The 26,203-nt window shown below is 38.6% G+C and overlaps 1 protein-coding gene across 2 annotated transcripts in view; it reads left to right on the top strand.

The window, feature by feature from the left end:
• The window catches only part of EFNA5 (ephrin A5), a 208,072-nt gene extending 192,221 nt beyond the window's left edge, over window positions 1-15,851 (top strand). The window contains exons 3-5 of one of the 2 annotated variants that reach the window (XM_015614978.2): window positions 5,588-5,653; window positions 6,048-6,128; window positions 11,659-15,851. In XM_015614978.2, the coding sequence (XP_015470464.1) occupies window positions 5,588-5,653; window positions 6,048-6,128; window positions 11,659-11,780 (269 nt within the window). In that variant the 3' untranslated portion in view covers window positions 11,781-15,851. The remainder of the gene's footprint in view (window positions 1-5,587; window positions 5,654-6,047; window positions 6,129-11,658) is intronic. The other variant, XM_019005316.1, reaches the window with a different exon arrangement.
• Window positions 15,852-26,203: the final 10,352 nt, after the last annotated feature.

The raw sequence follows: 26,203 nt of genomic DNA, 5'->3' as shown, positions 1-26,203 counted from the left end.
TGTACAAAGAAATAAGCTGCTTCTTAAAGAAGAAGAAGATACCTCCTTAAAAAAAAAACCAACTTTCTAAAGCTCTGTAGCTGACACAGGATATTGGATGTTAAAATGCTTCACATTGGTGGAGTTACAGTTTGCAGGTTGTATAGGGTTACCTAGGTATTGGATTTGACTAATGAGATTGCTGTTGTGCCTAAAAAGGTTAGAGGCAAATTATAGCTATAAATATTTTCTCCTGAAGAGATTATCTGTAAATTACAGGTCTAAGAGAGTGCAAGGACTGTGTAAATGTGGGTATCTGATCTACAACATCCTAGGTACCAGGTTGTTACAGGTTCTCTCTTTGTGGCATTTCTCCAGGTGATTTTGACTGGGCAGTAAGTGTTAGGTATTTTACTCAAGCTGTATGGATATGGCATCTCAATTTATTGTGCTGAAAAGTTCAGAACTGATCCTCTTTTGGCTTCCCAGTCTGAAGCGATACTTCTGTTCAGTGGTTGTGGTTGGGAAGCACTTGGTGCCAGAGTTTGTGTAACAGAGGGTGCTGGTAGTAGTACATCTGCAATGAACTGAGGTGAGATCTTGGCATGATTTCTCAGTTCTTGCCTACAAGGAGACCCTGTTTGCTGGATTTCCTAGCAGACAGCAGAAGAAAACATTCATCACGTTTTTCAAAAATGCAATGAGAACATTGCCTTGTCTCACAAACAGTGCTTTATAATCCCTTCAGAGAATACTCCAAGTGAACTGGTAATAGAAATTGAAATACAAAATAGAGAATCGCCATCTGCAGAGTATCTGCAGAGGCACGGTGAGGGTGTTGTGTTTCTGCATAGGGAAAGGATGCTCTTTACCAGCGTCCCCCCGTTCTAAACAAAGGTGTTCTTGGAGTGCCTTAGATAAATGGAGTGCTATTTCCAACTGAACCAGTTTTGCTTTCTAATAAGGCCCTCAGTGGCTTGTGCCATGAATTTTAAATGTCTTTGTAGTGCTAAAGGAGGATTTGAACTGCATTTGTGATTCCTTTTCTTTCTCTGTATCTGGACTTGCATTTTAGGGAAAAATGCAATCCTGTAATCGGAGAGTTAAGAATGAGTGAGAAGGCAAGCAGAGGTAACGACTGATTACATGTGAATATCAATAAATACAATGGTTGAGACACTTTAAATATGGCATCCTGATAACTTCTTTCAGGTTAGAAACTTAGACTCGGGTATTTGCTAGCCACACCACTGCCTCTCTTAGAAAAGGAGATAATTATTGCCTTTATCACATCAATAGCAGGTTACTAATAACTAAGCAGGTTAATAACTTAAGTTACTTTTGAAATGTTAATTAATTTATTTTTTTTACATTTACTTTTTATTTAGCTTATTTGTATGCTGATATGTCCATATCTTGATGACTCCTCTAATAAGTGTTTGGGATTTATCTTAGTAAATTGAACTGCATAACTGTTTATGTTTTCCATATATGTTACTTTTTTGTTCTCTATCTGCAACTTTCTTCAGTCATTGAATAACTCTGCTAATTGTTACTAGGCTGAGGAAGGACCTAACCTGTTATTTATGTCTAATATACTATAATGTACCCTGTGTTTTCTAGCCAAGAACTACTTAGAAGTGAGATGAGGGAGTTGTATATACTTTTTTTTAATATTTAAATATAACTAGCAAATACAGAAATATTTATGGTTTGGCTCTAGATGAGGAGAGAATAATTTTCATCACTCTCTTTCCTTTCCTTACAGGGTATAAAAATGGTAACCAGAAGCAGTTCAGAGACAAGAAATTTTCCCATCTAATTTGTCTTTTTAGGCTGTTTTTGGATCTGGTTTGGACCTAGTCCTGTGTACAGTAGTTCATTGTATGTTTTTTTTCCCTATTCAACTAATGTAGATGAAATTTTCATCTGAACAATACAGAAATCAGGACTTAAATTTCTTCTCAATTGTGAAATTTTCCTATTTGAAAAAAGTAGTGAGGAGACCAAACCAGTTATTTTTATAATCATTGAGATGTTTTAATGTATATCATGATTTCAGGAGGATTTTAGTGTTCACTTTCTTCTCACCCCAAGGCTTTGTGTAACCATCAGGTATCATTTTCTTTAAGAGAGGGACCCAGGAGATTTTCATGAAGTTACTGGTAAAGGTGAGGTAGGGTGGGGGAAGTATCACAGGAATTGTAATAATATGTAGAAACTAGCAACACTTCAGAGTTCCTCTTCTGTTTTCAATTGTGATTCTTCCTGGTACAAATGAAACCAGTCAGATATTTTCTAATCTAATATCATTAATGAAAAAAGAAGTGGATATTACCTGTTTTGCTTCTTATAAGGGAGTTTTTTCAAAGGTTTCTTTTTTGTTTTGCAGCAAGGATTCAATTGCCTTTTTTTTTTTTTTTCCTTGGGAATTATGGCTTTTGAAATGGAAAGTTTTACTTGGGACAGGTTCCATTAGCATCAGTGGCTTCTGTTCTGTTCTGTTTTCTCAGAATTGCCCTGCATTTTATAGCTAATATCTAAAATGAGCAAATATAAAAACCTCATAGCAAACCCTTAGGGTCTAACCTGATTTTGTTTAAGAAGAAAAATGAAATTTCTCATTTTGCCACCTAGAAAGGACATCTGTGCTTATACTATAGTTAATTTCAGTGTAATGTAGCAACACAGCAATGGTTGTTGCTGAGAAACATCTTTAACTGATGCTTCTCTAAGATCTTTAAGAGATCTCAGTTGACAAGGAACAGTTCTCTTTCTCCTTTCTTGACTCTTTCCAATGGGTGATACATCTGGTCTTAAAACAAAAACTAACACTGGTGTACGTTTTTTTCTTTTAAGATGAAAGGGAGAAAGGAAGACGAGGGAGGGTGGAAGAAAAGAAAGGAAGAAAAAAAATTGATTGCAGCCATGCACCTTGGCAAACAAACAGCATTTAATTTCTCAGGAAGGCCAGAGAGGTTGCAAATCCCTTCATCACCTTGGTCTTGGTCGTTAAGGAAGATGGAAGTGCTGAAAAATGATACTTGATTTGTTTTGGTAGTCATTATTATTCCTTCTGAAGGTATAAAACACTGAGTAAAGAGGTGTCTTTCTGAGTTTACGGCAAACATTGACAATACATAATTTCTCTGGAAAGAAGAAAAGCACTATTTCATATTTCTCTCTAAGACTATGCCTGTTTCTGGAATGATAATTTAAGTGCAACTGTTATGGTTGGAATAGGACTGTTCTTCATGATATACTCTATAGTTGCAAGAGAATGTGAAAAATTCACTGGTGAAAAATATTTCAACAGTGAATGGATTTTAATATTTTTCTTCCCAAGAATATTGCAAATCACTAGCTGGTATTTGCTCCTACGTGTGTGTAAATATTATATGAACATATGACTTTGGTGTTAAAAACATTCATTTTCTGTCTATGCAGAAAGAATACATTTTGTTTCTAGATGGGATATTGGCTCCTAGCTATTCCAGTTAGTCAGTGGTATTCTAGTTAGTCACTGACTAACAGAGTATTCTAATTAACAGCAGTTTAAATAAGCAAAACATTCTAATTTTATGGGCATAAGGAAGAGTACGTAAGCATCAAAGCAAAAACTTGCCTTTAAATAAATGTGTGACATCATGCCTTTCCAAAATAATTTCTGTGCAGAAAAAAACTGTCAGTGATAAATTTACTATAGGGACTCACTTTTCTCTTATGTTGCAATTTGATTTTCACCTCTATCCTAGTAATTTAGTCATGACTACAGGATTCTAATCTTTTGAGAAATCTATAACTGCCTGTTTAGTCTTAGCAAAGTAATTAACCAGTTGCACATATTCAATGAGGGCCACTGAAAGAACAGCATTTTCTGAAGATAGCCACAGAGTACAAATACTGTGCCCTAAATAACACACCAATTACTGTAAATTCAGTGGAGGGAAATTTTCTGAATTGGTAAGATGCTATAGTCAAAGGCAGCTGCTAACTTTTAACTGCGTGGCGCTGTGGGGACAGAGCATTATTCCTACCTGCTTTTGTGTTTTGACTAAAAGAAGGGAACAATTTTTCAAGAACTTCCAAGATGAAGAATCACAACATGACCTGTATTAGATTCCTTACTTTGCTCCTTTTTTTTGTATTTGTACTGAATTTGCTAGTTCTTGGTAAGTTTTAGGAAAAATCTGATGCCTGCCCTGCAAGCACATCATCAAAGACATAGGAAATTTTTTTTCAAATTTGTTGAGGAGCTGTCTAGGTGTGAGCTTAGCATGAAGACAAAGAGTTCACATGTCTGTGTATAAATCATTTTAGTTGTTTGTTTGACAACAATAAATTCTGTTTGGACAGAATTTATAAAAGGGGATAAATAAGGGTAAAAAGAGGAAACTAACATCTTGTCACCTGAACCATCTTTTCCGACAATGGCCATTTAATGCAAAATGCTACTTATTCTGCCCTAATACACAGATTTTTGAATGCAATGAAATAAAAGCTACTCTGCAGTAGTATTCAGGTAATGTTTTTAGCATTAGATCTTAAGGAGTTTTCAAGGGAAAAAATGTGAATGGTCTTTCACAAATAACAATCTTCATGCCCAAGTCAAGTTGCTTGGTGTATGTTGAATTGTGGGCCAATATACAATATCAGAATTGCAGATATATGAATATTGGCAGACAGTTCTCAAAGGATACCTTGATGGCAAGAGGTAGGCATATTTCCCTATTTTATTGTGATTTGTGTCAAGAATGGTTATAGAAAGGAAGTTTTGACAACAGCACTTTTTTCTGTGAAATAAGTAAGTGCTGCCACTACACCTTTGTGGGTGACTGTTTGCATAATGGCTAGGTATATTTCCACTTACTTTTTTTCTCCTAATACAGTAAGTATTTTTAGAAATTAAATACTTTGAGTGGGAAATGATGAGGGAGGGCAGAAAGAAAGAATAAACTTATTTTGGTTTGTTAGCTGTATAACATGGGGAATCATGTTTTGACTGATATGAGATAAATATTTTCTCAACAAAGAAAGATCCATATAGAGACTGAGTTTTCTCAGTCTCATACTTTATGATTCAAATTTTAGTGAAATTTTATGGTGTGTATTTCTACTTTGCTTGAAGTATATACAGTCAGTTCATTTTTTACCACTGTCATCTTAGGTTTAATTTTGTTTTTTCATCCTTTTTTGGGTTGTTGAAGTCTATGGCCTAATGTCTCATGAGTAGCTTTTCTCTGAGTATTCTATATTTGGAAGAATTTTTTCAGTGTGGACTCATGCATTATAGCAAAAACCATATTAAACAAGCGTTCAACAAAAAGGTGTGGAAAGGTGAAAGGAGGTAATGAAACATTGAAAAAAGCATGTGCTTCACTTCCTCCATGTAAAATAATAAAGAAATTAATTTGAATAAAATCTGCAGTTATTATATGCTTTTGGATAATCAAGCTACTTTTTGCCCTTGAAGTCCTTGCATTCAGGGATTGAAGTTTGTCCAGTCCTTCAGACGAAAAAAAGAGAAAGAATATTTTATTTCAGCACAAAAAGATATTTTGGATTTTTGTTCTCTTCAACTTATTTTTCCTTTTTCTTCATTTTACAGCTTCTGCCATCCCAGATAATGGAAGGAGATCCTGCCTAAAGCTAAAGGTGTTTGTGCGACCAGCAAGTAAGTTCTTCATATTAAGCTTTTGAGGGTGGCTTTCTAGCACCTGGTTTACTCTGTGGTCTAGTAAACAGCTATTTTTATTTTATTTTACTGTTAAATCTTGTATCTGTTCTGTACATACAGCAGTGTTTGTGTTATGATTTTCATTGTATTTTCTTATCATTTTTCATAAAGCTTTGTTTTAATTACTTGGCAGTTGCTAACTTGTTGTTTCTTGAACTTTGTACAAATGGAAGACTTCTAGTGGCATTTGGACAAGTGCCACAGACTTTAAAATATGAATATGCTTAATTATGAATAGTAAATAGAGAGAAAAAAAAAGGAAAAAAGGAAAGTGGGGAGTGTAAGGGTGTTTCACTAACATATTTGGCTGTTATCTCTATTTTTGTTATAGACAGCTGTATGAAAACTATAGGTGTTCATGATCGTGTTTTCGATGTTAACGACAAAGTAGAAAATTCATTAGAACCAGCAGGTTAGTATGCTTAGAGAATCTCTTTTAACAAATGCGTGTATCCCTCTGATGCTTCAGTACTTTTTTTTCCTCTTCTCTTTGCATGCTTTGCATGGTACAACTGCTCTGCTTTTGCACATTTCTAGCAGTGCTAATACAGCTTATGGTATATTTCCTGTATCCTTGTTTAATACAGGGAAGTAAAAATGTTGCTTTATTTGTTTTTTCGGGGTGACATGGTTTAATGAAATTTGGTGTGTGCCAGTGTAAAATTTCCCACAGTATCTTGGAGCCACTGGCCCATCCAAGCCAAACTCAGCATACTGGCAACATACTCTATTTACTAATTGGACCCACAGTTTTAGAAACAAAGTCAATGGGCACTTCATTTGTTATGTGGTTTCAACAAAAGACTTTCAGAAAAACAGGACCACTGCTTGTTGAATGTCAGTGCATGACACAGGTATGTAACTGAGTTTTTGTTTAAAAAGAAAGAAACTAGTCCTTTAAAATTGTATATAGCTGTGTGTATGCTTGGTTAGGCAAAGTGCATATGTGCATGTACACACACTCACACACACTGATATATAGATAAATACATAAATAGAAATTTCTCTCCTTTTATTGAAGCAAACTGAAATTTTGGGGGGCTTTTCTTGCAAAACACTGCTTTAGGGGTAAGGATGATCCCTCATCTACCTAGGGCAAAGTTACATTAACTTCCACCATCCATCAAGCTACCTTGTCTCCATGTGGAAAGTGCATGTGCATTGTTTATGTGGCTGAAGCTTGTGACAGATAGAAGTGTATATAATTTAGGGTTATGAGTAACCCAAACAACTTAAAAGGAGTTAAAATTAGGTAGGTATGTAGGAAAAATATTTGCAGTAGTGGTAGACATGTTTGTTTTATATGTACCTACACACTGCTCACATGTCGTATTAAAGCCTCAATAATTAAAGTAAACACAATTAAAGTCAAATACACAAATCATATCAGAAGATATTGCACATATCATTTAGGACATATCCTAAAGAACAGATTACTGAGATTTTATTTCTCTTATGCTATTTGAATATGAAGCAGCATTCTCTTTACATACAAAACAACATATTAATTTTTTTGCTCTTTTTATATGTAGATTCTTTAATTAAAATTCATTAGTTATACGTAAGTATAATAAGTCATTTACAATTTAGCTGATTTTAATTATCTGTAGATAAACAATAGACTTTATTATTTTTCTTTAAAATAATTTTCAGATCTTTCCTAAAAATTTGGAGTTTGTGAATCAGAGATGTTCTCTGAGTAGATCTAAATGCAAGGATAGTGCATTTACATTGGCTGTATTTATACATTTATTAGCAGCATTCTTCTAAGGAGACACTTGGATGTTCTCCCACTGTCTTGTCCTGTGAATTTGAAACTCAGTGCACTTTTTTATGTTTTGTTATTGGTGAACATGGTCTAATTCAATACTGCTTGCAAAAGAGATCATCTGAGTAGTACATGCCTGATTTTAGTAAACTTGCTAAATTTTTGTTTCAGCAGTGCTTCTCACTTCCTACTGATTGGCTAAAACTAGCTAACAGCATCAGAAAAGCACATCATTAGAAAGCAACAGGCAATCCAGGCAAGCAAAATCAAACAAAGAGCATCCTGCAGTCTGAGATGAAATACTGTTTGTTTTACCAGGGGGAATAATAGCTTTAATGAGAAGGTTTGATACCACAAAATTCCCACTCCTGATATCAACGTATATTTGTATTATTAATTGCTCCAGTCACCATCACATAATCAGTCACTCTGAGATGTGCCAGCTGCTGTCACATTTCTCTGTTGTTGGCCTGTTAGGGTTGCTGCTGCCTTGGTGGATCTTGTTGCATGTGTTCTGTGTCGTGTACTAATTTACATGTCTCTGATGAGCATCTTCTGGTTCTGTGCTCTCCCCTAGCCTGCCACGGTCTTCTTCCACAGTAGACAGAAGGATCGGAAATCAGAGGGGTCATGTTCAGCAGAATACTCACTGTCATCTTTCTTGCAAAAATCACAATTTGAGTGATTTTTGAACTCTTGTAATTTCAATGATTTTATTCAGAAATTTGTAGGAATCTACAGTGATTGCACTTTCACAAGTGGTGGAAGTAATTTGCCCTATTCCTATTCTTCCTCCTATATGTCTCCTTAATAATAAAAATAAAAAAGAAAAAATTCCTTGAACAAAAATTGCAGCTGTGCACATATGAAAGTTATACCTGAAGCATGTGATGTAAGGCTATGTGATCTGAAAAATTTTTCTGTACTGCTGGTATTCCCAATGTTCAGTAGTGACCGTCTGGATTTACTCAGGAATCTTTTCCTCTTCATAAATTTCTTCAATATTTCAAATGAAGTAAACCATTTTCCCCAAGCCTTAAAGGCTGTGCAGCTATGACTCTGCACCTCCAAGGAAAATAATATTTGTAAAGTGATTTTTATTACTGCAGATGAATCCCTTTTTTAATATATGAGTGCAGAAACCTTGCAACAGGATTGAGAGAAAACCTAGATGATTTCTCAGGAATCCCTTAATGTTACATGGAAATTAATTCTTTTGTGAAGAATGGCTTTATAAAAATCATGTCATAGAATATCTGTGTTTTTCATTTAAGAGAAGTAATCTTTTTAGCTTAGTGCTTTTTCACTGAGTTTTTCAGCAGCAGCCAGTGTTCCAGTTGTGGCAGTATTTGATAGTCAGAGAGAATGACGATTTATTACTGCTATATTCTAGTTCTGCCCTATTGTGTTTTAGTGCTGACTCACTGATGTAATTAGGCCAAAATTGTTGACATTCAGTGTTGCAAATTCAGACTTATTTGCAATTCTAGAGGTGGAAGGTAATACACATCATTCTCCTGTGTAGTTTTAGTTCATCAGCAGTGAGTAAATGTTTCTAAATTGGGAAGAGCTAACTTTAAATATAGGAAAGGAGGTAGAACTGACAACAGAGGAATATTTTCCCCTGTAACTTTTTAAATATGTTTTAATTGAGAAGAAAGCTTTTGTGAAGTGCTGGGTTGTCATTGCAGTGTTGCCATAGTACAAGATTGTAACTCAGAAGTGAAATGTGAAACAGCTTTTGGTATTGACAATCACTGAAAGTAGCATTGTCAGAAGCCAGCATTCACTGATATTTTTAGATTCCTTTGGAATAATTCTGGAGGAAAAATGCTAGGGCCTCGTTTGGTCCAAATATGCCAGGCAGAGTCTCCTTGCCATACATGGTGCAGAGCTGCAACTTAACCCATTCCAGCCAGACTTTCCCACTGATACTACTGAATCACAGAATGGGTAAGGTTGGAAGGGACCACTGGAGGTCATCTAATCCAGCCTCCATACACAAGCGGGTCCCCTAGAGCATGTTACTAAGGGTTATGTCCAGATGGCTTTTGTCTATCTCCGGTGAGGAAGACTCCACACCCTCTCTGGACACTGTTCCAGTACATATGTCCCGGTTTAGAAGACAGGTGTCTGCTAGGGAGGGCAGGAGGCTCCCTTGGAATGAAAATGTAGACTCCTTCCCTTGGAATTATTATAATTTTGAAATCAAGGGCTCTCAGGCAGAGATCTGGGGATAGAAATAACATTTCTTTACTAGTATGCATAACAAGGCAAACAAAACATGTCCTTCACCGAAGCTGAAGAAAACCAGCAAAACTGCCCCCGTCCCCTTTTTCCTGCCTCCCTTCCCCCTGGGCCCAGACAAACTGTGTTTCTCAAGCACCCATTCAGTACCAGCAGTCAGGTTTCTGTGCAATTAATGGGTAAAAATTCCACAGGTGAGCCAGAACTAAAGGAAGGACCCAACAACACAGTAACCCACACAGTAAAGAAGTTCCTCCTCTTCAGGTGTAACTTTCTGTGCATCAGTCTCTGCCCCTTGCCTCTTATTCTATTGCTTGGCACCACCAAGAAGAGATGTCTCTTTCTTACAAGCATGAACATATTTACAGCTAATCAGTGCTTGCTTTTCATACTTTTGCCTTGAGCAGCACTGAAACCTGTTGATAAGCCTTATGTGATTATAGCATCAATTAGTGCTGGAGAAAGTACATGTGATAAATTGCTAATTCAGTTTACTGTGCATCTTGCTGTGTAACTGAGCTAGGGCTGAAGAGCCTATTAACCTAAATTATGCTAAGTGCTCTCCTGATTTTGTGCTAGGTGTCAAGGGTGTGAAAGGGAAGGAGCCAGCTTGTAGCTAAAGCCAAGTAACGTGAAAGGCTCCATGACAAAGCAGCATGGTGATTTCAGTGTCTTGCCTCCTGCTTCCCTTAGTGCCTCTAGATGGAACCGCTCAGGTCTCACCCAATGGCAATTTGCACTGGTAGTGCAAATTTTTGAGATGAGAGCTATGATACAGGAACATCAAAGACACATTGACATCTCATAAAATAGGGAGCTTATTGCAATAAGTAGGTGAGATACTATTAATTTTGCTTGAAACTTTGGTGTCCTAAAATAAACGTACAAATATATTTTGAGGCCATTTCACACTTCCTAAAGAGGTTTGGCTTTTTCTTTCATTTAGTAATGAAAAACAAGAGCTGAATTTTTATGGCGAGCCTCAGACTGATTGCTTTTTGAATAGCTAAATTGGATAGCTTTGGTTATGGAGGATATGGAGGCCTTTGCAGAGAAAAATACCACTGCTGTAACAACACCAAAGTTGATTTTGACTTTGCCTACCTTTTCTATTTACAAGCTGTGCCTTTTAGGCTGATCTTAACTTTATAAAAACTAAACAGGGCTTTATTATGTATCATATATTTAATATTTGCTATCTTGTTTTCTTCTGCCACTAATGCATAAGCATGTTTTCCTAACTCAGCTGGTTCTTTTTTCATTAGTTCTAGCAGCATATATGTAAATCTCTATTTTATGTACCATGAAAGGTAGTGAGATTTTCCAGATTGGGAATATATTCTATAAAATTGGTGACTGCAATGTGTTAGCCTTCAAAATTTTGTTTCATGAAAGAAGGAATGATCTTACATCTCCTGCTCATCCCCAGATGAAACAGTGGAAATTTTGTGCAAGGAAAGGGGAGGGTCTATGCTTGGGCTTACAGGCTGTCATTTAAATTCAGGAGCCAAAACCTGTAAACAAATAAGGGGACTAACTGCAAAATTAATTCTGGGCATATGCAACACTTGAAAATCAGGTGTTTTTATTTGGCTTCCTCCCGACTGATATTGCTATCTAATGAGACATCCAAAGCCAGACCCACAGTGTTTTACTGAAGAGGAATCTTTCGTTCCTCAATCTGCTGAAATCAGACTTACTTTCTGCTCCTCTGGTCTTCAATGGGAGTTTTGCCAGTAAGAAATGCAGGACTTGGCCCCAAGTTGATTACATAATGAGGTATTACACGCTTGTGAAAGTCAATGACAGCACAAGGTTCATTGCCCTATTTCATAAAGGCACTGAAATCTACTTACAGTTGTCGGCTCAGTGAGAGTTTATTAAGGATGCAAAATCTCATTGGAATGTATGCTTTCTGTTTGAACAGATGATACCGTACATGAGTCAGCCGAGCCATCCCGTGGTGAGAATGCGGCACAGACACCAAGGATACCCAGCCGGCTTTTGGCAACTCTATTGTTCCTCCTGGCAATGCTTTTGATATTATAGCACAGTATGCTCCGGCAACCTGTCACAGAAAATACCAGGGTCTTGGAACATCAAAGATCCACCTAACTGCTCATCCCAGGAAAGGGACTTTATTGTTTTTGCAGATGTCAAGTTGTTATTTTTCCCTTTTCTTCTCCCTTTTAGCCTGAACTCAGCAAAAATTTGAAGGGGATAACTAGCTTCAGTACCCACCCCTACCTACCCTGTGACTTTCTTAACCCCTCCATATAAATAAAAGGACTCCAAATGAAAATGCCAAACTGTAATAGTGACACTAGTGATTCTTATTTTCCTCTGCATTCTCCTTTAAGAAGTCACCTCTGTTAGCTCACTGTGTCATCTGTGTGTGGACGAGAAATTGTAGTGGCAGATGCAGTCAGTGAGGGATAAAGAAAGTAAGTGAAAACCTGGGAGTTTTTCTCTGTGATACAATATTTATGCCTTCTCATTCAGCACTGTAAGATGGTCATGCAAGGCATTGTGTCACCATGTCAGAACTGGAGGGGAGATATTAAGAATAGACATAATATAACACCATTTCCTCCAGAAGTTTCTAAATGAACAAGATTCTGAAAGGGGAAGATAATGTTTCTTATAGGACTGTCCTGAAATGTCTTCGACAGTAAAATTTTTGCTCACAAGTAGAAATGCTGTCTTTGGTGAGAGGAAAAAGTTCATATTTAGGAATGTTAGCACACAGCAAGGTCAGATTTAGGAAACTTCACTGGGGGTGTGAGTGCCTCTGTTATTTCGTTTTAAGGGGATAATGCACACCGGCTTATTTTATTTTAAAACAAATCACCGTGGTGCTAAAATTTTTTTCTTGAAATGCAGAGGCACTTTTGAGAATAAAGTGACCTTCCCCAGCACTGACTTAGTAGCTGATAGCCTTGGATGCTGCTCTGGGTGTTAATACATGCTAAAAGAGGACATTGGTGGCCAGAGGAAACGTGTTTGGGACACAAGATCTCCAGTGTTCTCTTGATTTGTCTCTCTTGTAAGTTCCTCAATCATGGGAATAAATCACATGTAGAAGAAGCCAGGGCAGTCTAATAGCATTGTTTGGTGGGGGGAAAGGAAAGAAGTGTGGAATATGAATTCAATATTGATTTTTTATCTTTTCCCCTTCCAGCAGAGTTTGAACAGTTGAGGAAACGTGTTTATCAGCCAGAGATAAACTAGATGGGCTCCCAAAGACTTAACAAAATATTTTTTTAAAAATCCACTAGAATAGAAAATACATTATTTAGATATACTTTATGCTGAGAATGAGTATATATGCTTGTCCTATTTAAACATGTGAGAGAAGCAGTAACCCTTGATGCAATTAGGAAATGGGACTGTCTTGTTTGATGGAATTAGGAGTGACCCTGTTTAAGGAATCTGAAACTTGGCTAACAAAACTTTAAAAACTAATTTGCCAGGAAGTGCAAGCCTTGGGATATTTTTTGGCTAGGCTGCCATGAAATTTGGACTGCTAAGCATAATCAGTGAAATTTCAGACCCAGACTGAAACAGAGCTTTTCTGACAAAAACTGTGGTAATTAAGTGACATGTGAAACAAAACATGGAGCATATTCAAGCAAAATGAGATTTTTCTATATAAATTATAAAGAAACATTCTGCCAAAACAAAACTGAGTGATGCCGCTAGTGGACACCACTTCATAGGCTTTTTATTTTTAAATGAAGAAAAGCCTTCCAGAAGTTGAGGCAGAAGAGGGGATAATAATTTGATATGTAAAGGGAGATTTTATGCATGCTGAGCTATGACCTGGGCTTGCCTGATATCATACATGTTCATGAATACAGGGCCTGTACTTACAGGAAGAATGCAGGAAATTTGTTCTAGTGTGAAGTGCACAGAATAAAGATACATAGTCCAAACAGTGAGAGAAGTCATCATCTCATTACAGGCTGTCTGGTACTTTGCTCTCTTTAAGGTGTATATATTTAATACACTCACTTTCTGTAGGTAGGAATTAAAAAGCTTTGGATAAGGTGAGCTTAATCAGAATGCAACTTATCAAATGGATTATTAAACAGAGTACAGATAATGTTGCATGATGTGTAACCATATTAAAATGATATGTAGTAATTGCAGACAGTTACACATAAGTAGTGCAAATTTGATGTAGAAATGGTGACTTCCTTTGTCATTCTTTGTCTCTGAATGATGTTGAAGGTATACATTTACCTGCAGCAAAGGGTTGTCACTAGTGTTACTCCTGATGAAACCCCTTCATATTGTCCCAGAGCCTTGCTCCTTGCCTGCTGTAGATGAGGGACAATACAAGTGATGCTCCCTGGGCTGCCCAGCATGGTTGGGAGCAGCATTGCAGGCACTGCCAGTTTCATACTTGATGGCATTAGGCAATCCCAGTCATACCGAGTACATAAATGTTGGTGGGTTTTGTGTTGTGTTGCAAACCTCTGGATGCTTTAAGTGCAGATGTTGCTGAAAATTAAGGAATTTGTTGCTCCCTTCCCCTTCATCTGCCCCTGCTCAAGTCTGAGGTACTGATTCTCCCCAGCCTAAGAGGGTTACTTACACCCATGACCTGCACTCCTGGCTGCCAAGGGCATTGCAATGTGAAGCAGGCAAAATAGGGATCAGTCAGTTTAGTGGATACTGTGTATCCTTCAATAGACAAGGTAACATTTCGTGTTAGTTTAGAATATTGTTTTGTACTGTACTTACCTGGATGGCGAAGGAAAGACAAGTAAAACTTAAAGCTATGTTCTTTAAATTCTGTATTATTAGCAACCTCTGTTGTATATAGTGTTTGATAATAAAGTATTAATTTGATTCTTATGTCTTTTGTAAGTGAGAACAATAGACTTTCAGGATATTAAAATCACGTGTTGATTACAAGACAGAGCTTTGAAGCATCAAGTGTGATCATGGCTGAGAACTGAGAGACAAGTGGCCATGACACTGCAGCATACAGGACTCATCTTTGAAAATCGTTCATCTGTTGCAAGATTTCACAGTGTCAAGACCTGGAACAACATGACTTTTGATGATCAATGTTTTGTCCTTGGTGTTTAAAGGTCTTATGTTGGAGCCCTGTGGTTTCTGTGTTAGTTTTGTTCTTTTGTATCATATTTGTTTCTAAAAAGGCTTTGGGGATATAACAACTTTTCTGTTATATTGTTTGTTTCTTTCCTTTTAATTTGTTTTTGGTTTTTGGTTTGTTTTTTTTTCCCTCCTGTTTTCCTTCTGGATTTCTTCCCATGAGTAGTTTTTTTCCAGAAGGGATCTTGCCAGTGTCATGTGCGATATATGTATGTACTTGGTTCCAAAAGAACTAGAAACAAATTTGGGAAGAGCTGAGAGTAGTCGAATAGATTGTTTCCTTTCCTCTATAACTGTGGAAGGAAAATGGTTGTATTTGTACCTGTTGATTCCCACTCCTAGCCCTCAAAACTGAACTTAATCCATTGCCTTATGAGTGCAATGGTTCAGTCACTTTCAGAGGTTTAGAGTGTTAACTCTTCCCCTCTTTTCATTACTTGGATTTTGTAATCACCAGTTTTAGTGTACAACCCTCCACACTTCTCTTCCCTCTTCCTGCCCTGCCTCCTCTCCCACCCTCCTCCTTTCTTTAATTTGGAGCTGTGAATGGGCAGATCTGTTTCTGGTCTGGCATCACTGAGTTTTTCCCATGCATTCGCCCTCAAGCTTCTCAGATGTGAGACAAATCTCCCTACAATAGGCTTGCTGCCATTGTCTGTACAGTTTAATAGATGCTGGCATGTTGGAGGTTACCCATGAGTCTGCAAAATCCGCTTACCATGCTTACTCTTGACACCCCATTAAAGACACTCATTGTGTATGCATCTGGGTATGAAAGTCCAGCTCAGTGTGGTCCTGTGCTTGTACTGCCCTGCTTTGCAGTTTCTTTGCACTTATTCATTGAGTGCTGTTTTTGAAATGCTTACATTATATAAACTTAAAAGAAAATGTTAAAAAAAGAAAAACACCCAAACCCCCTGCCCCATAAGATCTGTATTTGTATATACACGTGTCCGTACAATTATACTTAAATAAAATTAAAGATTTTCATCATTTTAATTGGTTCTTTTAGACTACATTTTTGTTTAGTTAACTGCATTTTCATTTTGTGGGCTGTTTGTACCTACCATACCCAGAATCATAGAATGGTTGGGGTTGGAAGGGATCTTTAAAGGTCTTCTAGTCCAATGCCTCCACAGTGAGCAAGGATATCTTCCACTAGTTCAGGTTCCTCAGAGCCCCATCCAAACTGACCTTGAATGTTTCCAAGGACAGGACGGGTAATGAGAGGAGTATGAGTAGGAATGGGTGAAAAATGCATGTTATGGGCACAACAACTGAGTACCTAGAGCTGCAATTGCCAGTGTCCCGGCAGATCTCTGCTCTTCACCCTTTTAAATGTGTTCAAAGCTCTTCCGAATACTTAGGAGGGTAAGGAGCTGTATCAGCCAAATGCTGCTGCATTGCATGGTTTCCATTATCACTTTGCCCTGCTCTGGGCCTTGCAAGCAATCTTCCTTCCCTGGGAAACAAGTGGTTGTTAGGTGCAACTCTTACTTCTTGAAGAGTAGAGACAGCATCAGAATTGTGCAAACAGGGCAGCTGCAGTCCCCTTCTCCCCAGGGTCTCTCAGACTGGCAAAAGGATGAGGTTGAAAGTGGCTTTGAAATATCAGCCATATCTTTCTTTACCAAAAAAACTCAGACCAACTGAGCCTAATGAATGGGAGAATTTGACCAAGGGTTCTTCCTGAAGGGAAGGGGAAGAAAAGTGGAAGCAAGAGTTTGGGTTGCTTTCTCCTCCTCCTTCCTTCCACCCTGCTCCCAGAGGCTGATTTAATAGTGCCTTTCAAAAAGTACAGGTCTGTATTGGTGGTGACTTGTGTTTAGGTCTGAAATAGTTGTCTTTGGCAGTGTCTGCTCACTACTCATATGACAAGTTGAACCTGAGAATTTAGGTCATAAAAGGTGAGGAGCTGTCTTGGTTTGGAAGACAGGTGTCTGCTAGGGAAGGTAGGAGCCTCTCTTGGAATGAAAAATGTAGACCCCCTCCCTCCGAATTATTATAATTCTGAAATCAAGGGGCTTTCAGGCAAAGATCTGGGGACAGGAATAACAGTTCTTTACTAGTATAACCAGGCAAACAAACAACAATAACTACAGCATTAACAAGAACACAGAACCAGGGACCCCGGGACAGCTTTCTCGGCTGAGATGGGATGGAGGAGAGGCTTTGTTTTCACAAACCCCTCGGGCAGTCAGTCCCGGTGCTCCTGCAGGGCTCTGAGGAACAGTCGGCTGGAACAGCAGGGATGAGCTGAGATCCTGGGCCGGTGGCTGAGGTGTATCAGCAGCTTTGTGGTGGTGCCTGGCACTGCCACACGTCCCGGCAGGACAGGGGGTGAGGGAGCCCATTGAAGAAGAAGACAAAGAAGAAGAAGAAACAGCTCTGGGTTATGGCGAATTTTTTTTTCTCAAGCAACAACAGCTCTGAGTGTGTCCTGCTCTAAAGCTGAAGAACTGAGCTCCCAGCAGCTGCCCCACCCTCCCTTTTACCTGCCCCTCTTCCCCCTGGGCCCAGCCAAACTCTCTGTGATTCTCAAGCACCCACTCAGTACCAGCAGTCAGGTTTCCCTGCAAGTAATGGGGAAAATTCTATAGGTGAGAAGGAACAAAAGGAAGAACACCTAACCCCCAACAGGACCAAATACCAAAAGTTGTAATAAATGCACTGTGCATTCAAAACTGCTGTAATTACACTGTGTTAGCATTAAACTCATAGAAAGCTTTTTATTATATTTAATTAGTTGACAGGACAGCAAATACTAATTATAACTTATTCTAACCTTCTTTAAAAATGAGAAGTGACAGCTTAGTGAGAAGAAAAGTGTGTCTGAATATTTGATACAAAGAATTGATGCACCTTTTTTTTTCCTCTGGAGCTGTGATGTTACAGCCAGGACAGGGTTATAAGTGACACATGTTCAGTATGTTTTAACATAATAGCCATGTCCAGAAAATATCCTGCTGTCTGACACACTTAATAGCCTTTGCTAAGAAGACACTCTGCTTTTGCTGAGAATGGTATTTGATTTCATTTTTCTACATTAGTGTGCACAATGGGCCTTTGTACTCCCTCATCATCCCTTCTGCAGAATATTTCTGCTCACAGAGTACCTCTGAGGGCATTCTTAGGAATATTCAGGCATGCATCATACTGCTATAATATGGTTGTGTGCCAAAGTGATTTTATTCATTTAAAACAAAGCTTTGATTTATACAGGTTAGGGATATGGTAACCAGCTGGGATGGTCAAATTTTTTACAGGCTTTAACACCACAGAAATAAAAAGTGCCTCCTTCCTTATAACTTTCATTTTTGCTAGTATTTGCCCTTATTGATTCAACTTTGTATTACAGGTGTATGCATAAGAGCCCAAAACAAGACTGAGTCTTCACTGTACATGCTGCAGTGAGGTTAGCTCTTATACATGGCTGTTTGTGTTTGCTTTCAGCACATTTAATTAGCTTCTGCTAATCAAACAACCTGAAATATCACCAATTTGAATTTTTGTTGAAATTTTCCCTTACACCACATGGAAGCTTTTAAAACAAAGTATTTCTTGGATGAAAAAGTAAACTGTAAGAAAAATTAATTTAAAAAGTACTACCAAAATTGTTGTGCTAAGTAGGCTTTCTGTTGGTTCCCTCCCCCTAGATGAATCTGTTAGCTAATACTGTCAGTCATATTTCATTTGGAAGAGTTCAAACCACAAGATAACTCTTGCAGCCACCAGCACATCTTGAAACGCTCATTTTTCCTGTGATGGTTCTTCCAGCAAATTCTCATGTCATTTGATTACACAAGGAGCAGTATAAATATGAGAAATTGCAGGGTGGTAAGCTAGATCTGTGTTTGGAGGGGGAAAGGAAGAATTTTATGTTTTCCTAGCACTTTGTGGATACATACAGTGCATTTAAGAGTATAGAGCGATTTCTAGATGCCTCTCCACCTTGTAATGTATCTTGGAAGGATGGAAGGTACCTCCTGCTGTATATACAATCCCAAGTGTCACAGTTCTTGGACACAGCCAGTCCCTCAGGTCTTACATTCAAAGCCTGCTTCCCCAAGTGCTGTTTTTTATCACTTACCCACAGATACTTTCCAGTGCAAACTTTAGCCTTGAAATGCAGTTATCTATCCACAGTCAAAGCACTGGTGACAATACTGAAGCAGATGGTACTTGTAAAAGGATAGGTTACAGATAGGATACAGAAGGTATAAGTATCCCTCTGATTCTTGTTCTCCTGAGAACCAGTTGTGCCTTTTGTTCTCATGTACTGTAAGTTAGGGTGTCTCAACTAATTGCTTGACTAACCACAGACCCCTAGTCCAAGAAGTTTATGAGGCTTTGTGTTTTCTCTCCTCACTGCCACTTTACCTATAGCTGTACAAAACAATAAGAAGACTAGAAATTGAACACAACAGAAGCAAAGCATCTTGGGGCAACATGGCACAGGCACATGGCAACCCTGATGTGATACTGAAGTCCCAACTCATTTACACTTGAGTATTGGGAATAAATGGAGTGTTACATATTGCAGATGACAAGCTGTGATCCTGCAGCAACTATCCTTGTCTGAGGAGGGTCAGAAGAATCAAGCCTTTGGCTGGGTGTGAATGCTTCAGTGGAAACTTGGCATGCTGTGCATTACATAGCACTGCATGTATCCCAGTGCTTCTGTTCTACTACAATGAGGGTGGAGAAGGGGTGGGGAAGAAAGAGCTCATTCAGTCACAGATGGCTGAGCAGCAGTGGGAAATATGCAGCAGACTTTAAGCACAGAAAGTAGTTACTAGTGTAAACTGCCTGTGAGTAGATTTGCTTGTTTGTGGAAATTCCTAAAAACATGAAATAGAAAACCTGGAAAGTGCCTGATGGCATTCTCTGATCTGTGCTTGAAGAAATCAAGGAAAGATTTCCCACTGAATCAGGCCAATGTTGCCGAGTTTTGAAAACTCACTAGCATTTAAAAATATACACCTCACCTTGCTATTCTAAAACAGGAACAACTTGGAAGTCTTGCACTCTGGAGCTGCTGCACATGGAGCTGGCAGCTCAGAATTTTGATGTAGCAGGCCCTCATGAGAGGTCTTCCCCAGCTGCTAATTATTCTGTGTAGCAGATGTTTTAATGGTAGTTTTTAGAGTTTGATTTGGGAGTAAATTTTTGTTTTTATCTTTGCCATCCAAAAGATCCAAAGAAGCTGGAGCATAAATGAAGAGTGTAGATATAGTGACTTTCACAGGGCAGAATACAGCTATATTTTGACTTAGCACAGCTGCAGGGAGAAGAATGGCAGTTCTACCTTAAGAAAGGATTAAAGGAGAGTGTGGACCATGCACAATGTTAATGGTTAGACTTTAAATGTGAGACAAAGCTGGATAAACCCATGCAGCGATGCTTATCATGTTTTCTACTTTAGTTTTACAATATCCTGGTTCTTGCACATAATTGCCTTACAAAAGGCCTTGCATTCCCCTTGGCACAGAAGCCAAAGCAAGTGTGAATATCATCCTTCCTGGTAAATTCCTGCCCCTCTTGTGGTTGTTTATTTCATTAGTTATTCTGCATTTATTTGCAGGTAAAAATAAAAAACTCATGCATACTTCCTGTGCTCTGGTCTCATTAGCCAGATTTCCTCAAAACTCTTGTACTCCGGAGTAGTTTTGCCAAGCAGCTCAATGAAATGCACATGGTATGAATATTTATGCTGCTTTAATGATAAGATTTTTGCATCCATGAATAATAAAGGTTTTAACAAGAACAGATAACAAGATTGGCACAAAACAGTGAAGTGGTTAATATAGCAACCACTCTGTTGCAGGATTCCCCTGAGAGCAGCAGACTGAGCAATCTTCTTTCCCTTCCTCTTCCTCTAGCACCGAAATTAGTCTGATGGGACATGGAGATCCTCCAGATAGCTCTGCAGAAAGCAGGTGTTTTATCTACAACTGGTTCTGTAGCTACCTCTTGCATGCTTGCTTTGAGGAAGCTCAAGGATTTTTGACTAAAAAAGGACCTTCCACTTTTGAGCACGATTTTTATTTCAGATGCTCTCCAGCAGCATTTGCATTTGAATCTGAAGCTGCCACTTTGCTTGGTCTTTTCAGCGGCAACTGGCTGACAAGTGTTGGCATGATTCAGAAGTTTGGGGGCTGCAAGTCAAAGCAGCACGGCTTTCATGAGCTGAGGTAGGAAAGGGTAATCCTTTCAACTCCCTGTGCCAGCTCAGTGATGCTGAAGGGCAATGCTTTAAGGTCTGTCTGGTGAGAAACAGGGAAGCTGCAAGGTCCTGTGAAGACCACAGACCTCATTTTACTTTCCTATATCCTCATCTGCTAAAAGCCTGATCTCTTCAGTATTAAAGTGACATGCTCTAAGTCACTAAATTCACGATTGCATCGTGCTTGGAGGGGACAATGAGCATTTTACCTTCTGATGCTTTTTAGAGCAAGAGTTTATTGCATCTTTACCTTGCTGTGCTGGATGTGTGGGAGCAGGTGCCAAGTGATGCACGTGTAGATAAGCAACATGAAACCAGCAAACTCCCACTTGGAGGATATGCTCACCCTTTTCTCTCTCAGCTCCTCCCTGTGCCGTGCTGTTGACACTCTGCCTTGCTGCCACCCCAGCTCAGTGCAGGTGTTGGTGGGGATCCCAGCTAAATACCCTGAATTGCGTATTTTTGCCACTTGAAGATGCCAAAAACATTTGCCTGAACTTTGATCTTTGGCCAAACTTGTCCTTCAAGGCTGATTTTCAGGGCTGATAGTCAAGGTTGCCTGCCACATTTTACTACACATCTTGTGAAGGTCAGGCCTCAAACTGGGCCACGGACGGCAGCCTTGCCCTCAGAGTAGGAGTTAAAAGATTCTTTGGGTAAGAGCTGGCCTGGAAAAGCTGCCCAGGGCTAGGTTCTGCAGCCTAGATGAGTCAGATGGATGATATCACAGATATTTGAGAGAAAAAAATGAATTAAATAAATCTGCTTTTCAAAAAAAACAAAACAAAACAAAACAAAACAAAAAACCCGGATATTAAATTTAAAACAAAAAAGTGACTTGAAGTCACAAATGAGTCCTTCTAAAATGTTTTACTTAATTTTTTGGATTTAATGGATGAACAATCAGGGAAATAAAAGAAGACCTTAATCTTAAATGCAGATTAAAATAAATAATCATATTGCTATCTTCTGTATGTACAGGTTTATTTATTGTTACACCCAGCATATTGAGAAGGAAAAAAATCCTTCAGATTTTTTTACAACTAAAAAGTTTAAAACAACTAAACAGGTTTTAAAGTATTTTTAAAACTTCCATCAAGGGGCAATAAGCTTGCTATGAAAAAAACAGATCCTTTTTCTGGTGGTTCATGCATGACACACAACCAGTATCATGGAGCAGGTTATTTATATATAGACAGTATTATCTGGATGTCTTGTCACTGCGCTTGTCAACTGTTTGCTCTTTTTGCATCCTTTCAGTGAAAACTTGTCCAAGAAGCCATCATTTAAACTATTTACTTTGTTTCAAACAAGAAAATTGCAAAGGAGTAAATTAAAATCTTAGGCACTGCCCTAGTTCCAGCTCTCTTGGGCAAAACTGTCTTAAAGTGGGGTTTAGTACACAAAAGAATAATAAATCTCTTCTGTTTTGAGATGTAGTGCAGTTTCCTACCTGCTTCTGCTTCAGAAGGATGAGTACTTTACCAAGCCTCTGCATTTCACCTCTTCTCCTGAATAAAATGTGAAGTCTGAGGAAGTTGCTGTGGGCAAGACTAGAATGAAAACACACATCTCTGTCATGTGAAACACCTGTTGTATTTGCAGGGACATATATAAGCTAGGACAAGTCCTCATAATATATATCCCAGCACTATATCTGTGACTGAGGAATGGGGAAATGATGGTTTTGGCAATGGAAAAAGAAAATACATGCAGACTTGAAATGAAATTGGGAGGGGTAGGGGTGGGGGGAGATGGGAAGTGAAAGAATGTCCTAGTTGGACGTTCTACAGAGAAATGAAAAAAGAACAATTCTTGTGCATCAGGGAAGCATCAGGGCGTGGAGGTTCCCAAGAAGAATCATCTGGAGGAGGAAGAAAACACAGAGTGAGTCATTGGGAAAGTAGTTTCCATTTGGAAAAATTAGGCAAGAAACATTAGCATGCCAGATTTGAGAGCTGTTTATATCAACACAATACACTGCTTATTGCATATACAGAATGAGTGATACCAAGTCTGGAAATTATCATGCCACATCTAACCTCAGAGTATTCACTGTTTGACAAAAAGGGCAAGAGAAAAACAATGCAAGTGTTTGAAATCTAGCAATAAACAGAGAGGAACTTTCTGAACTGTTCACCTGGTGGTGTGTTGTGATCCCTGGCTTTTAACTTCTCATGTGTCTTCAACTAAATTAGGAGAGAAGGGAGTGTATCCAGTAGAAATTCTATCTAGAGGGCATGCTGGAATCAAATTTAAGCACTGTATCATCAAGCAAAGTGTGTCTTGTAAACAGTCCTAGTCCAGATACTAACAGATAGACTCACACACCACTGTGCTGTATGTACCCAGCTGTGTAATCTGCCTGTTTATTTTCAGGGAATTGTTAATTCTACCAGTAAGATGTACAACAAAATCTTAGGGGCAGAATCTGAATATTTTGAAACACAGTTGTTGAATGGACTGGGAGCAAGAATAGGTAGGAAACCACAGTAGAATAAAGGAAATACATTGGTTATTCCTTGAGAGCCAGCTTTGTCTCTCCCTTTTTGCCCAGCAACCAGTCACTTCTTAGTAAACAAGTTCCAGAGAGTTCCTGTCAGTAACATGATGCTGCAGGAGAGGTGGCCAGAAGTGATCCTGTGACAAACTTGTTTGGGCAGGGCATAAGGTGTGGATACAAACGTGTGGTTGAAAAACCTTTGCACAACAAAGCTCTTATGATAGACTCTTTTTAATACTGGAAGGTGACCATGACTGTGACAAAGTACACATTTTTATCAGCTCAGTAGGGCTTCAGGCTCTGAGGAACACTGTGAACACACTGTGCCAAGCCTGGCTATTGAACATAGGAAAGAGAGTCCGTTTGGCCCAGAAAAGTTGACTGCAGCTGGATGAGGGCCCACTGGGGACGTGCAGGTGAAGACAGAGGCAATGGCCATTCCATGGACTGCCAGGTTTACAGTTCATCCCAAGTGGAGGTTTTCCCATGTGAAGTCAGCCTGGAACTCAACACAGAAACAAGGAGACAGGAAAACCCCCGAAGACAAACATATTTTAGCTTTATGATCAGAGGCTGGCGTTGTTCCCTGGCAGATGCCAATAAAAATTTTAACATAGTATTTTTCTGCTCCTTTGCCTCTCCCCACCCAGCCTGTTCATTTGAAACTCTTGATACATTGTAATTAACTTTGCTTTGGCCACATTTTTGTGATGGTGAAGGGAAGAACGGAGCATTCTGTCTAATAGGTACTCCCTAAATCAGAAAACTCTCCTTGTAAGATGCATGTTATGTGAGTGGAGGACAGTCACAGCCAGAAAAGGGCAGTGACAAATAGTGTTTTCTCTTTAAATGGCTCTGAGGCACTGTCTCTTGCCGGTCCAAAGATCTGGGGCTTTTTTTCTTAACCAGAATTCTTTGACCTCTCACTGAATTTGTTTACTCGGTGTGATTTCCATCAGATGGACAGTGACCTTGTTTTCTTCTTCAAGCCTTTTCTTTAAGTATTATTCCAGGCTTAATTCTGTGCTGTCACATCACATGCAGCTTTTGCCAGCCGTATGCTAAGAAACACAGCTGGGAGGCTAAAGCCACTTGTGATGCCTCACACTCTAAAAACACTCATAACAAATCTCTCTAAAATATCCTGCCAAATGGCCTCTTTGTAAATCTTGTTGTCTAACATCACAGAAGGGAACAGACACCAGAAGCTCAGTGAGCAGAAGAAGGAGCAATCACCAGTTACCCACCTGAAGCAAACAAATAACTCAGAATGCTTTGCAGGTCTGCCCACTTACTTTTTTACATGGCAATATAAATCCTTTCCAATGGCTTTTAGAACTTAAAACTTGGAATAATAGGAATAGCTGGAAGGTGTAAAAAATTAACTAAGATTTTGAACAATGTGTTATAATTCTACACTCTGGAGGCAGTCAGATTGGGCTGTTTTAAAATTAGGTGCAATTTGCATAACATATTTTACTGTTATAATTCAATATCTGTATTTATAGCCATGTCATAACAATGTAAGGTTTTCTTTTTATTTTTCCCTTTGGCTGGAATTATGATGCGTATGAAAATTGAGTCTAAGTCATGCACTGTTTGTTCCAAAAACATGAACAAGATGAAGAGACACTGGGATGTCCCAAGTTTAGAACACTGTTTGATATGATAATTCCAGCCTCCAAGAATTAGTGCCACCAACTCTCTTTTTTCTCTCTTAACTAAACAAAGCAAACCTTTTGGAGTAGACTGATAGTTTGAAATAGCCAATTATGTGCACACACTCCAGTTCTAAATTAAGGCTGGCCAGAAATCTGTTCAAACAACATGACACTTTTGTTTTTTACATATTTATGCAGAAACAAAGAAGGCAATGAATGCCAACGTCCTGCAGAAACAGTCAGCTACAAGCCCTGAAAATCACTACATGAACACACTGCTGCAACAGAACAAACAGAAGAAAAGGTCATTTTGCTGCATTTTTATTTTGGAAGGATTTAAGCTCTTCAAGCACAGATACAACTTTGCTTTGGAGTAGAATTGCCACTTAGCAACACTTCTGAACCTCACATCAGCAGAGATGGCTGGACAGGAATTGCCAAAACAAAATACTCAGAAGCCATGTTTGTGGAGGCTTCAAATTCCAAAAGCTGTACTGGGGAGACATCTCAACCTGTCAGGATTTGGTGCAAAGGCATATTGTACTGAGACAGATGAAAATAATTTCTGATTGATTTGTGAGAACCTTTTCCTTTGTCCTGCATAAGCCCAGCTATAAACGTATATTTCAAACAAATATATTTGTTAGCAACTCTTTAGTTTGTTGTTCTTCAGCATTCTTCTGTCTGACTGTAAAAAAATCAAATCAACAAACAAAAAATTACCCTAAAACAGACCCCAAATCAACTGAACAAAAAAGTCATGAAAATGTTTCTAAGATATTTTTGGTGTGTCTCTTCTACTTTTTCCTGAGAAGTTGAGAAAATGTTAGTGACCCAGGTGTGAAGCTGGCAGGCTGATCTGCCCAGTGGCAGGAGTAGATATCAGGGTTGCTTCCTATAAGAGCAGCAAGTCTTTCAGACTGTGTCTGATAAACACAGACTTTGTGTTTGTTTG

This window comes from Parus major, chromosome Z (assembly GCF_001522545.3).
Source record: "Parus major isolate Abel chromosome Z, Parus_major1.1, whole genome shotgun sequence".
Taxonomy (NCBI): Eukaryota; Metazoa; Chordata; class Aves; order Passeriformes; family Paridae; genus Parus; species Parus major.
The sequence above is the reverse complement of the archived record's forward strand: the minus strand, read 5'-3'. Positions and strand labels throughout refer to the sequence as shown.